Source organism: Rhinatrema bivittatum, chromosome 8 (assembly GCF_901001135.1).
Source record: "Rhinatrema bivittatum chromosome 8, aRhiBiv1.1, whole genome shotgun sequence".
NCBI lineage: Eukaryota > Metazoa > Chordata > Amphibia > Gymnophiona > Rhinatrematidae > Rhinatrema > Rhinatrema bivittatum.
In genome coordinates this window covers 236949992-236963306 of record NC_042622.1, presented here as the reverse complement: position 1 = coordinate 236963306, position 13315 = coordinate 236949992, and the positions used below count along the sequence as shown (strand labels likewise).

Genomic DNA, 13315 nt, shown 5'->3' with positions numbered 1-13315 from the left:
GAGCGCTATTAGTTTCTGAGGGTTGGCCTCGCATTTTCCACATGCTATTACCCCTTACAGTATAAAGGGTAATAATAGCGTGTCAAAAACGCGTGGCCAAACGGGAGCTAAATGGTGCACTCGGCCGAGCACACCATTCTGTATCGGCCTGATAGGCAGGAAGAGAGAGAAGGATGCTGGGCAAGGCTGGGGGGATGCTGTGCTGGAGCTATCACTGCTCAAAAGGGGAGCATTGCACTGCAGCCACTATAACTTGTATTTTTCCTGGAGGGGATGAGGGGAGGAGAACACCAATTTAGATTTTTCATATAGATCCTAGCGTTGGCCCCGTGTGTGAATGTGTGATTGAATGAATGTATATGAGAGAGCATATTAATGAATGTGCTCATGTTTTTTCTTTACCTGAGTGGATGAAAATCCTCCAAGTGCATTTCTCTGTTGTGACAGCCATTTCACAACTGGAAGGGCGGAGGCCACATCGCCCAGTAAAGTGTAAGTCAGCAGGGCATAAGCAGTCATTTCCACTTCAGCAGAAACCACTAAAGCAAAGAGACACAACATTAAAATGTGCCTTGGCAGCTCAAAATAGTAAAAACATTTGCGCACTTGGCTTGTGATACACAGATCATAAGTGGTCATTTGGCCACATTAATGAAGGGACGTCTTTCGTCTTGTGTCTCTACACTGCATCCTTAGTTTACATATCTGAGAACTCTTTGGATCTGACCCAGAGACTCTGGCCTGGAATTCTAAAGAAATCGCCAAGTCTCCAGGCAAACACCAGAAAACTTTGGGTGCTTCTTCATAAGTGGCTTGCATGGGCCCCAGAAGGAGGCGGCACCTGGGCCCATGTGGGTGGGAAGAAGGGGAAGCAGCAGCTGAACGGCCAGGAGGAGGAATGCTGGCTCGCATGGCCAGAAAAAGGAGCAAGGGCAACATCAGCACACGTGGTCAGAAAAAAGAGGAAGAAGAGTCTTGTTGGCTGCATTGGCCCGAAAGAGGAGCAGGGAGAAAAGTGAGTGTGAGAATAAGCTTGGATGAGTGTGTGTGTGAGTAAGCATGTATATGAGAGAGAGGATATGATGGAGAATGAAAGGAGTGAGAGTGTGAGAATGTGTATGAGTGTGTGTGTGTATGTGTAGGAGCATGTGTGGGAGAATGAGCATGTATGTGTGTGGTTTGTGTGCACACCATCTGCTTTCAACCTGCTAATCCAAGGCAGGGTGACTGGAAATCAAAAGCTCCCAGGTATGTGAGTTTATCATGAAATTTCACATTGCATGATTACATTAAATTGCAAGATGGAATACAGAGACCTGCTGGGCAGGGGTTGGAGTAATTCCCAGGATTTATACTATTTCCATTCACTCTGAGCTTATACCCTGCTTCATGTTCAAACACAGACAACATCCTCTTTCAAAAGCAAGTTCCATTTCCTCCTCCCAAAGAAAAAAAGTGCAGAAGACATATCTATTTCATACCTGACTGAGAAAGGCCATCATTAAAGCCCATGTAAGTATCAGCATCAATGACTACAGTGCCTGATAAACTCCAATGTGTGAATCCATCTGAAATTTCAAAATATTATGAACAGTTCAGAAGTAGGAAAAGAAAATCCTCATCTCAATTAAAGTAAAAAAAAAAAAAAAGGTTAAAGGCCTTTTGTCATCTCCTTCCAGCACTGGAAATAAATAACATGCTAATGTTCTCAGGCTAAGTCAAGTGTGCATGTGCGTATTACTGTGGCATCCAACATTATTTACTGCCATCTGCACATCTGGTAGAGTACAGAAGCCCCTTGGCCTTTTATAGCAAAGCACAGAGGGGAAGAGGTGATCTCAGAAAAAGTCCAAAAAGGGACAAGAAAGAAACATATATGTATATATCCTCCTTGTTTTTCTTTCTTTACTATATTCACAAACCACTATCAGGAGCATTACCAGGGGTTCAAATGACACTGCCCCACATTTTGGGGCAATTTCCCATAGCATCAGGAAGGGAGAATTGTGCCATAACTGATTCTGGATCCTGACGCATTCTCCTGCTGGAAGTATGTAAACAAAAGCTGCTTCCAGCCAATGTTGGAACATAAGATTATTAAAATTAAAAAAAAAAATTATCTTGTCCCAGACACTATGAGAAGCTGGGGGAGAGGATCCAGTAGAGAGCAAGGATGGCAGGGCAGCTTTCATACTTTCTGAGAGAGAAAAACGGTGACCCTTCTTAAATTGAGCTAACAAATAATAATCATCCCAGACCCTTCAAAACATGCTAAAACTCTATCCAAAAAAATTAGATAGTGTCACAGGGCATAAAAACTGAACAGCCTCTGGGGACTCTGCTTCTTATCAAATAAAATAATTCTTTGGGTTCACATAGAAGTGTAGAAGTAGTAAAGCTGAAAGAAGACAAGCCCATTGCCAGACGAGCTATATCAGAGGATATTAAAGAAGCTTAGAAATATTCCCTGTACGTACCCGGATCAGTCGAGACTCCTGAGTTTTGCCTCCCCTCCAGCAGATAGAAACATAGAAACATAGAAATGACGGCAGAAGACCAAACGGCCCATCCAGTCTGCTCAGCAAGCCTTCACACTCTTTTTTTTTTCTCCTCTCACATACTTATCTGTTACTCTTGGCCCTTAGTAACCTTTTGGTTCTGTATCCCTTCCAGCCCCGCCATAATGCAGAGAGCAGTGTTGGAACTGCATCTAAGTGAATATCTAGCTCAATTAGTTAAGGATAGTAACCGCCGCAATAAGCAAGCTACACCCATGCTTGTTTACCCAGTCTATGTAATTCAGTCCTTGTTGGTTGTTGTCTGTATATAGATCCACTTTTCTTCATTCCCCCAGCCATTGAAGCAGAGAGCTATGATGGATATGCGTGAAGTATTAGTTTTCCTCCCTTGCCGTTGAAGCAGAGAGCTAACTTGCATTGAAAGTGAAGTATCAGACTTTCTCCCCTGCTGTTGAAGCAGAGAGCTATGCTGGATAGGCATTGAAAGTGAAATATCAGGCTTATTTGGTTAGGAGTAGTAACTGCCGTAACCAGCAAGCTACTCCCCTCATTTTTTGTGAATGGAAATCTTTTTTTTTTTTCCACATTACCTCTTGCCATTGAAGCTTAGAGCAATGTTGGAGTCGCATTAACTGTGTGTATGTTTATTGAATAAGGGTATTATCTCCAGGTAGTAGCCGTCATTCCCGCGAGCCACCCACTCTTCATACACATCCTCTAGACTTTATAGATCCACAGTGTTTATCCCATGCCCCTTTGAAGTCCTTCACAGTGCTGTGTTCCGCGGCCGTGGACGGCCACAACCGCGGTCCCCTACCTTGCCCGCGGTGGCGACCCGCCACGGCAGCCTCTAAAGAAACCCCTAAGTCTGTGCCTGTTGCACCGGCACGGGTCCCTGGGATGGCTGCCGGGTGGGGAGCCATCACTGCTCCTCCCTCGCGGCATCCAGCAGTCTTTCCTCCGCAGAGGAAATCCAAGATGGCTGCCGCCATCTTTAGGCGCGAGGCTGCGGCTCCTCTCTAGATTTAAAGGGGCCAGGCCCCCTTTAAATCTAGAGAGCCTGACTTCAGTGCTGGAAAAAATAGTGGAAACTATTCTCAAGAACAAAATTGTAAAGCATATAGAAAGACATGATTTAATGGAACATAGTCAACATGGATTTACCCAAGGGAAGTCTTGCCTAACAAATCTGCTTCATTTTTTTGAAGGGGTTAATAAACATGTGGATAAAGGGGAACCGGTAGATGTAGTGTATTTGGATTTTCAGAAGGCGTTTGACAAAGTCCCTCATGAGAGGCTTCTACGAAAACTAAAAAGTCATGGGATAGGAGGCGATGTCCTTTCGTGGATTACAAGCTGGTTAAAAGACAGGAAACAGAGAGTAGGATTAAATGGTCAATTTTCTCAGTGGAAAAGGGTAAACAGTGGAGTCCCTCAGGGATCTGTACTTGGACCAGTGCTTTTCAATATATATATAAGTGATCTGGAAAGGAATACGACGAGTGAGGTTATCAAATTTGCAGATGATACAAAATTATTCAGAGTAGTTAAATCACAAGCAGACTGTGATACATTGCAGGAGGACCTTGCAAGACTTGAAGATTGGGCATCCAAATAGCAGATGAAATTTAATGTGGACAAGTGCAAGCTGTTGCATATAGGGAAAAATAACCGTTGCAGTAGTTATACGATGTTAGGTTCCATATTAGGAGCTACCACCAGGAAAAAGATCTAGGCATCATAGTGGTTAATACTTTAAAATCGTCAGCTCAGTGTGCTGCAGCAGTCAAAAAAGCAAATAGAATGTTAGGAATTATTAGGAAGGGAATGGTTAATAGAACGGAAAATGTCATAATGCCTCTATATCGCTCCATGGTGAGACCACATCTTGAATACTGTGTACAATTCTGGTCGCCGCATCTCAAAAAAGATATAGTTGCGATGGAGAAGGTACAGAGAAGGGCAACCAAAATGATAAAGGGGATGGAACAGCTTCCCTATGAGGAAAGGCTGAAGAGGTTAGGGCTGTTCAGCTTGGAGAAGAGACGGCTGAGGGGGGATATGATAGAGGCCTTTAAGATCTTGAGAGGTCTTGAACGAGTAGATGTGACTCGGTTATTTTCACTTTCGAATAATAGAAGGACTAGGGGGCATTCCATGAAGTTAGCAAGTAGCACATTTAAGACTAATCGGAGAAAATTCTTTTTCATTCAACGCACAATAAAGCTCTGGAATTTGTTGCCAGAGGATGTGGTTAGTGCAGTTAGTGTAGCTGGGTTCAAAAAAGGTTTGGATAAGTTCTTGGAGGAGAAGTCCATTAATGGCTATTAATCAATTTTACTTAGGGAATAGCCACTGCTATTAATTGCATCAGTAGCATCTTCTTAGTGTTTGGGTAATTGCCAGGTTCTTGTGGCCTGGTTTTGGCCTCTGTTGGAAACAGGATGCTGGGCTTGATGGACCCTTGGTCTGACCCAGCATGGCAATTTCTTATGTTCTTATGTTTAACTACTTACAGCTGTTTTCAATGAGCCTGAGTAGAGGAAGTATAAAGGGAGGCTTCCTCTGCTCATTCCTTGACTTGGCAACGTCTCTTGTAGCGCTGTTTAAGTCTGCTTGCTTCGGTGAGTCTTCTTGCGCTTTGGATCCTTGTTCCTGGTTCCTGTCTCGTCTTGGTGTTCCTGGTTCCTGACTTCGGACTGGCAGGCGGCGATCCCTTGGCGTGTGACCTCGGACTGGTAAGCGACGACCCTCTGGCACTTGACCTTGGACTTCTTCTGGACCACCGTCACCAAGGGCCCACCTAAGTCCCAGCGGCCTGGGTCCCTACGGGCTCCTCCTGGGGGGATCGTAGGCTTCCAGTGGCGAAGACACAGTTCGTCTCCTCAACGTCATGACTCTTCGTCTGCCTCCACAGTTGCCTCAGTCTCCAGTGCCGAGGGTCAGCTGGTCACTTCTTCTGTTCTGCCTTGCCACCCGACGGGAGAACCTACGGATCCACTTCCTAAGGTATACCATCCTCCCTTCGGTCCAAGGGTTCACAAGCCTGAACATAACAACAGTTCTAGTCTTCACCACTTCCTTGCAATATAATTTGTACCCTGATATAGCACTGTCCCATTGGTTATCCTCCTTCCACCAAGTTTCTGTGATGCCAATTATATCAATCTCATCATTTGCTGCTATACACTCTAACTCTCCCATCTTACTTCTTAGACTTCTGGCATTGGCATACAGACATTTCAAAGTGTGTTTTTTGTTTGTTTTAACAACCTGCTTTTCAGTTGTTTGGGATAATTCGGAAATCATTAGCTTTGGTGATTTTTTACATATAGGCACATGGACTATGTTTGCTTTTAATGGAACCTCTCTGTTGGGATGCCCTAACTCTCCTGTTTCAATAGTATTCTTCAAGGATACATTTCTCCGAACCATGCACTGCTGATGACTGTCGGCTTTCCCCCTTGTTCTAGTTTAAAAGCTGCTCTATCTCCTTTTTGAAAGTTAGTGCCAGCAGCTTGGTTCCACTCTGGTTAAGGTGGAGCCCATCCTTTTGGAAAAGTCTCCCCTTTCCCCAAACGTTTCCCCAGTTCCTTACAAATCTGAATCCTCTTCCCTGCACCATCGTCTCATCCACACATTGAAACTCTGGAGCTCTGCCTGCCTCTGGGGAACTGCACGTGGAACAGGAAGCATTTCAGAGAATGCCACCCTGGAGGTTCTGGATTTTAGCTTCCTACCTAAAATCCTAAATTTGGCTTCCAGAAGCTCTCTCCCACAGTTTCCTATTTCGTTGGTGCCCACATGTACCACAACAGCCGGCTCCTTCCCAGCACTGTCTATAATCCTATCTAGGTGACGCGTGAGGTCTGCCACCTTTGCACCAGGCAGGCAAGTTACCAGGCGGTCCTTACGTCCACCAGCCACCCTGCTATCTACACTTCTAATAATCAAATCACCAACTATGATGGCCGGCCTAACCCTGCCCTCCTGGGCAGTAGCCCTGGGAGACTTATTGTACGTATATTCTGGTTTCCCTTTGTAATGTTATGTATGAGAATGAGGAGTGGATGGGTTGTGGGGGGGGGGGGGGGACGACAACTAATGGATATAAGATTGTAAAATTTGCTTATTGCTGTTGATGAACAGATATTTTCAGTATTATATAAAATAAAACTTTTTAATAGAAAATAAAAAGAAATTGGTCGAGTGATAAGCAAAAGAGTGTAGTGTAAATGGCATTCACTCTAGTGGAGTGCCTCAGCATTATTCTGGGATTCAGCTCTGTTCAATAATTTGCATAAGTGATATTGCAAAGGATTTTGCGTCAAAAATGTCGTGCCTCACGGTCGTGGCTGCCCGCGACCGCAACCCCCTACCTGATCCGCAGCGTCGGGTCTGCTGCGGCAGCGCCAGGGAATCCGGCCCATTCGTCCCCGCACCTCGACGCAGGCCCCCGCGGTGGTTGCCGGTGGGAGAGGTGCCCCTGGCCTTCCCTCGCGGCGTTGGGCCGTTCCAGACCGCTCCCAGGACCAAGATGGTCGCCCTGCCCTTAGGCGCGAGACCGCGCCTCCTCTGTAGATTTAAAGGGGCCTTGCACTCCAAATTGCCCGCACCTGCTCCTGATGGGCTAGGCACAGGGGAAGTATAAAAGGAGACTTCCTCCGCTCACTCCTTGACTTGGCAACGAGTCTGCTCGCTCCGGTGAGTCTCCTGGTGCTTCGGTTCCTGGTTCCTACTTCTTCTCGGTGATCTCTCGATGTGTGACTTCGGACTGGCAAGCGGTGATTCCTCCGTGTGTGACTTCGGACTGGCAAGCGGCGATCCTCTGGTACTCGACCTCGGACTTCTCTCAGACCATCCACCTTCAAGGGCCCATCTAAGTCCCAGCGGCCCGGGTCCCTAGGGGCTCCTCCCGGGGGGGCCGTGGGCTTCCAGTAGCGAAGATCCAGTTGGCCCTTGCACCGATCTCACGCCTCTTCGACCTCTCAAAGGTCCACCTAAGTCCCAACGGCCCGGGTCCCTACGGGCTCCTCCCGGGGGGACTGCAGGCTTCCAGTGGTGAAGATCCAACTGGCCCTTGCTCAAACTTCATGTCTCATCGCCCTCTCAGAGGCCATCTGAGTCTCCTGCAGCGAGGATCCAGCCAGTCCCAACTTCTGTTCCACCTCGCCACCCGACGGGGGAACCTGAGGAGCCATCTCCTAAGGTAGAACCAACCACCCCGTCGATCCAAGGGTTCACGTCCCTTCTGGTCGTAACAAAAAAAAGTTTGTCTTTACAGATGATACTACAATATACAACAGTGGTGTGTTAGGGGGGGCACTTCAGATGAAGTAGAAAACGGAGGCGTAACCTAAGAAAGTTGAGGAGTGGTCAAGAGTTTTGTACCTAAAGTTTAATGCACAAAAGGGCAAAGTCATAAATTTGGGGCATAAAAATCTAAGCAGGCTGTAAAGGATTGTGGTGCGAAAGTAAGTGTATTACGGAGGCCATATCTACAAAAAGATTTATAGCTATAACAGAGACAATCCAGAGAAGGGATTATAAAATGGTGCAAAATCTGCACCATAAACCCTGTGAAGTGAGACATAAGAAATTAAGTATACACTAGAGGAGCAAAGGGAGAGGGTGATAAGCTAGAGCTTTTTATATACCTCATAACATATCAATAATGCACAAGAAGCATTTTTCAGTTCAAGGGAAGTTCTAGAGCAAGGGGGTCATGATATGAAGCTGAAAGAGGAAAAACTCAGGAGCAGCATAGGAAAATTATTTCTTCATATAAAGAGGTGGTGGATACATGGAACAGTATCCCACAGGAGGTGCTGGAAGCAGATGCAGTATCAGAATTCAAGAAAGCCTGCGATAAGCACAGAGTCTATAGTATTACAAAAGAAAATGACAATGGGCAGACCAGCTTGGGACTTGCAGTTATTTGTTTATTTTGATTTAGTTCACACCTTTTCATTGGTATCTCAAGCTGAGTTTCATTCAGACATAGCAGTGTCATACTAAGGGGGAGGGCGAGAGGGGCAGTCCGACCTGAGTGACAGCTAGGAGGAGGGTGTCATCGAGAAGCCCCCACCCCACCATACCCGCACCGACAGAACTCCATATGCTAGCAGACAAAAAGAAGAAACACTGCTGGTGGAGACCAGGACTATCCTGGGGGGGGGGGGGGGGGGGGATGTGGACACTGCTCCCTGTAAACTGTGCACGTGCACCACTGCACACAACTTTTTTACCCCACCCCATGCAGGAAGATCGGTGGGGCTGTGGTGGAGCTCATCCCACCATGGCCCAAGGAAAACAAGAGACTCCCAAAATGTCCAGGTGCTCCCTCTCCTTTCTGCCCACATGAACCCAGAAGAAAAACATTGCTGGAACTGCATGGGCAGGAAGGAAGAGGCTGCCTCTTTCATTCTTGCGGCGGCCCGAGAAGAGGAGGCCTGGTAGCAGAGCTGCTGTGGATCCCATCTTGCAGTGGCCCGAGAAGATCAGGGCCGCTGTGGAGCCCATCCTGCAGCGACCCACAAAGAGGAGGCCCAGAGGCTGAGACCTTGTAGAATGTGTATGTGTGAGAGTGAGTTGAGAGATTGTGTGTGGGAGTGAGCCTGTATCTGGTGAAAGACAGAGAGACAACATGTATGAGCCTCTGAGTGTGTGTGAGAGCATATGAGAGTGAGAGCCTATGTGTGTGTAAGAGAGTGAAAGCATGTGAAAGTTAGCGTAGTATGTTTGAGATAGCATGTGAAAGAGAGAACCATGTGTGTGAGACAGCATGTGAGAGCGAGAGAGAGACAGAATACGAGAATGAGAGCCTGAGTGAATGGGCAATGCCAGTGTAAGGGGGTCTAGCTGCCCTAGGGGGTGATGACATCACGTGATCTCTCTCTCTTGCCAAGGTGCACACCATAAATGACCCAATTTCCTCAAATGCATTAAACGCAAGAAAACAAGACGCCCCCAGTCTGTTACTCACCCTTGCCACATCTCGTCCCTTCTGTACTCCCTTCAAATCTGCTGCCCTTACAAGCTATTCTACCATCCCACCCACTTTTGATGGCCTAGACCACCGCCTCCTCTGCCTAAAGCTTCCGTCAGCCCTGTGTGTGTGTGTGTGAGAGAGAGACAGCGTGTGAGAATGAGAGCCTGAATGTGTATATGAGAGAGGAAGGGAAGAAGACAGATGAAGAGAGAAGAAACAGAAAGAAAAAAAGAGACCATGTAAAAGAAATTGGGAAAAGACCAAGAAAGGGAAAATGTAAAACAAAAGACTGGGACCAACTAATTAGAAAAATAAGTTATGACAACTAAGGTAAAAAAAAATACATTTTTTTAGGGAATGAACATTACATGTTTGTATTTTGTTTTTTCAGGCTTTCCATTTTATTTTTGTCTGTATGTTTCTATTTCTAATTTGTAGTACCTTATTCTGTATTAGATAAGGTTCTGTCTGTGTTCTGCATGTGTAACTGAGATGCAGCATTTCTGCTGGTATGTAGTTTTTCTTAAGGGCTTTGTAGCAGTCTCGCTTGTTCTGTTAACACCAGTAGTTGGTGTATAAGTGTTCTAGACCATTGTATAATATTTGCATTGCTGCCGTGTCATAGATAAGGCTATTGCTGTTTGAGTCCTGAGATAGTGCGGGTATGGTATGGTGTGGCAAGGTTCTAGGTGTCTCTTTTTTGTTTGTTTTACAAGGATTTGTTTCTCAAAGGGGTAGATTTTAAAACATAAGCCCGGGCATGTATGTGCGCACAGTTACCGGCACATGCACACGGCACACTACCCCAAACCAAATAAGCCTGATACTTCACTTTCAATGCATATCCAGCATAGCTCTCTGCTTCAATGGCAGGGGAGAAAGACTGATACTTCATGCATATCCAACATAGCTCTCTACTTCAACGGCAGGGGAGAAAGACCGATACTTTACGCATATCCAGCATAGCTCTCTGCTTCAATGGCAGGGGAGAAAGTCTGATACTTCACGCATATCCAGCATAGCCCTCTGCTTCAACGGCAGGGGAGAAAGACTGATACTTCACGCATATCCAGCATAGCTCTCTGCTTCAATGGCAGGGGAGAAAGACTGATACTTCACTTTCAATGCAATTTCAGCATAGATCTCTGCTTCAACGGCAGGGGAGAAAGTCTGATACTTCACTTTCAATGCATATTCAGCATAGATATCTGCTTCAATGGCAGGGGGTATGAAGAAAAGTGGATCTATATACAGACAATAACCAACAAGGACTGAATTATTTAGTCTGGGTAAACAAATAAGCATGGGTGTAGCTTACTTATTGCGGCGGTTACTACTCCTAACCAATTAAGCTAGATATTTCACTTAGATGCAGTTCCAACACTGCTCTCTACATTAATAGTGGGGGTGGAAGGGAAATAGAACCAAAAGGTTGCTAAGAGCCAAGAGTAACAGATAAGTATGAGAAGAAAAAAAAAAGTGCGAAACTTGCTGGGCAGACTGGATGGGCCGTATGATCTTTTTCTGCCGTCATTTCTATGTTTCTATGTTTCTATGATGTGCCGATTTTATAACATGCATGCATGTTATAACATCCGTTGGCTGTGCACACATGTGCGCCGGATTTCATAATCCGTGCATGCATGTGCGGGTGGTGTGTGCGGGGGGTGGGGGGGTGAATTTTTGCAAATTTCAAGTGGTGACGCAATGGGGCCTTCCCCAGTTCCTAACTCCCTACCTAACCTTCCTTCCCCTTCCCCTCTCCTCCCCACCTCCTAAACCTAACCTATCTTTCACCATTTTTTAATTTTCTTACTTACTGCTCCTCAGGAGCAGAAGTAAGTTACACGCGCCAGCTGGCTGTTGGCAAATGCTTCCCCACGACAGTGGCTAATGGCCGCTGTTTCAACTAGCCTCCGTCCCGCCACGCTCCGCCTCTCCCTGCCCAGACCACATACCCTGGCTCGTCCCTTTTTTAGGGCCTGGCACTTGTGCACATATCGCCACTTATGCACATGGCTGGGCCATTTTGAAAATGCGCGTGGTGTGTGAAAGGCATGGTCAGGCGTGTAAGTGGCGATTTTTATGCGCACCAGGCTTTTAAAGTCCGGCCTAAAGTGTTTGGCAGTGAAGGGTTTGCAGTTACTGATGAGTTTGTGTGTGGAAGAGGAGGAGAACTGAGTGAGTGTGAATGTGCATGAGAGTCTGGGGAGAGAATGAGATGCATGAGAGTGAGTGTGTGTGTGTTTGTGAGAATGAGCATGTATGCATGAGAAAGAGTATGAGAGTGAAAATGCAAGTATGTTGGAGAATGTATGTGTGTATCTGAGAAAGTTTGTGTGAATGCTGCTACCAATGTTTCCTCTAAGGACTGGGTTGCTGCGAGCATAAAATGGATAGGCTTTTTGCAAAGAAAATAATGCTCATGGGGGTAATAAAACCACAATTTTTGCTCATGAGCAAAGGTTTTTGCACACAGCAGCCTAATCCTTAAAGGGAACAGGGAACGTTGCGGAGGAGTGGTAAACTGGGGCCATTGAGCCGGAATCTGTGCTTTAGCAGACCCCCAGCAGATACCTTGCGCTGTAGGAAGGACGCCAATAGCCCCAAACAGTGTCTGCTGCACGTCAGCGGGAAGCGTTATCAGCGTCCATCTGCTGGCACAGAGGAAGGGGCAGTGCTGTTTATTTGTATCTTCTCACGCAGTGCAGAGGAATCAGCGGTAGACAGAAAGAGATGACTGTAACCATCAACAAGGTGCCTGGGAAGGTTTAAGAGACTTTCAGACACCCTTCAGTCTTTTACTCCTTTTATTTCCTCTATGACTAGAAATATGTTTTTCAAGTATTATGTATGCTTGTATGTGTATGTGTGTATGTGTATATATATATATATATATATATACATATATATATTTATGTTTGTGTGTGTATATATTTATATATATATATATATATATATATGTGTGTGGGTGTGTATGTATGTATACATATATATATATATTCGTTTGTGTTTATCACATATTACATGACTATGTAATGTAAATTCTTTTTTTTTTTCTCGGGTCAGTTAAAATTTATAAATAAGTTTGTCCAGTTTATTATATTGTATGTTCTTGGTTCCATGTACCGCCTTTACAGGCAGTTTTTTGTTCCATGTAAACCGGTTTGGTTTGTATCTAATGCAAGAAGATCGGTATATAAAAACTATAAATAAATAAATAAATAAATAAATAAAGAGGAAGAAATGTTTTCTGGGGGTCCTGGTGCCTGGGAGAGTGCTTGTTGATAGAATCTTGGTTGAAAGGGAAAGGGCTTCATGGGGGGTTTTTTTCAGGAGGGGGTGGGCATAGACTGAGGAGAGATTACTTGAGGGGGTTATGGGGGAAGGCTGCATGAGATGTCTTGGGAGAAGACACCTCATGCAGCCTCATGCACCTCCTTCAGTTATATTGTAAACTGGCATGATGTACCCACGAATGTCGGTATATAAAAGCTAATAAATAAATAAATAAATAAAGGGGAAAAGGAATTGTGGAGTCTTTTGAGGGAGTGCAGAGGAGAATCCCAATCTTGTCCTTCAATCATGGGTAGGAGGCCCCTTTCTGGCTGATTCACCCTGGGCCTCCACCCCTGTAAGGTCATCTCTAGTGTAGCCTACCCCACTAGGAACTGAGGGGAGAACAGGCCCTCAGGGCTTGAGACCTGACCTGAGTCAGAGAGTGTGTGTGAGTAATAGAGCATGTAAGAGAGAGGGCATGTGAGAGAAAGTGAGACAGTGAGACCATGTATAAAATACAGCATGT

At 45.6% G+C, this 13315-nt stretch overlaps 1 protein-coding gene across 2 annotated transcripts in view; it reads right to left on the bottom strand.

The window, feature by feature from the left end:
* Window positions 1-13315, bottom strand: part of CPAMD8 (C3 and PZP like alpha-2-macroglobulin domain containing 8) — a 510164-nt gene that overhangs the window by 105589 nt on the left and 391260 nt on the right. For both annotated transcript variants that reach the window (XM_029614183.1, XM_029614185.1), the window contains exons 31-32: window positions 1482-1568; window positions 403-539 (exon numbers count right to left, since the gene is read on the bottom strand). In XM_029614183.1, coding sequence (XP_029470043.1) covers window positions 403-539; window positions 1482-1568 — 224 coding nt within the window. The remainder of the gene's footprint in view (window positions 1-402; window positions 540-1481; window positions 1569-13315) is intronic.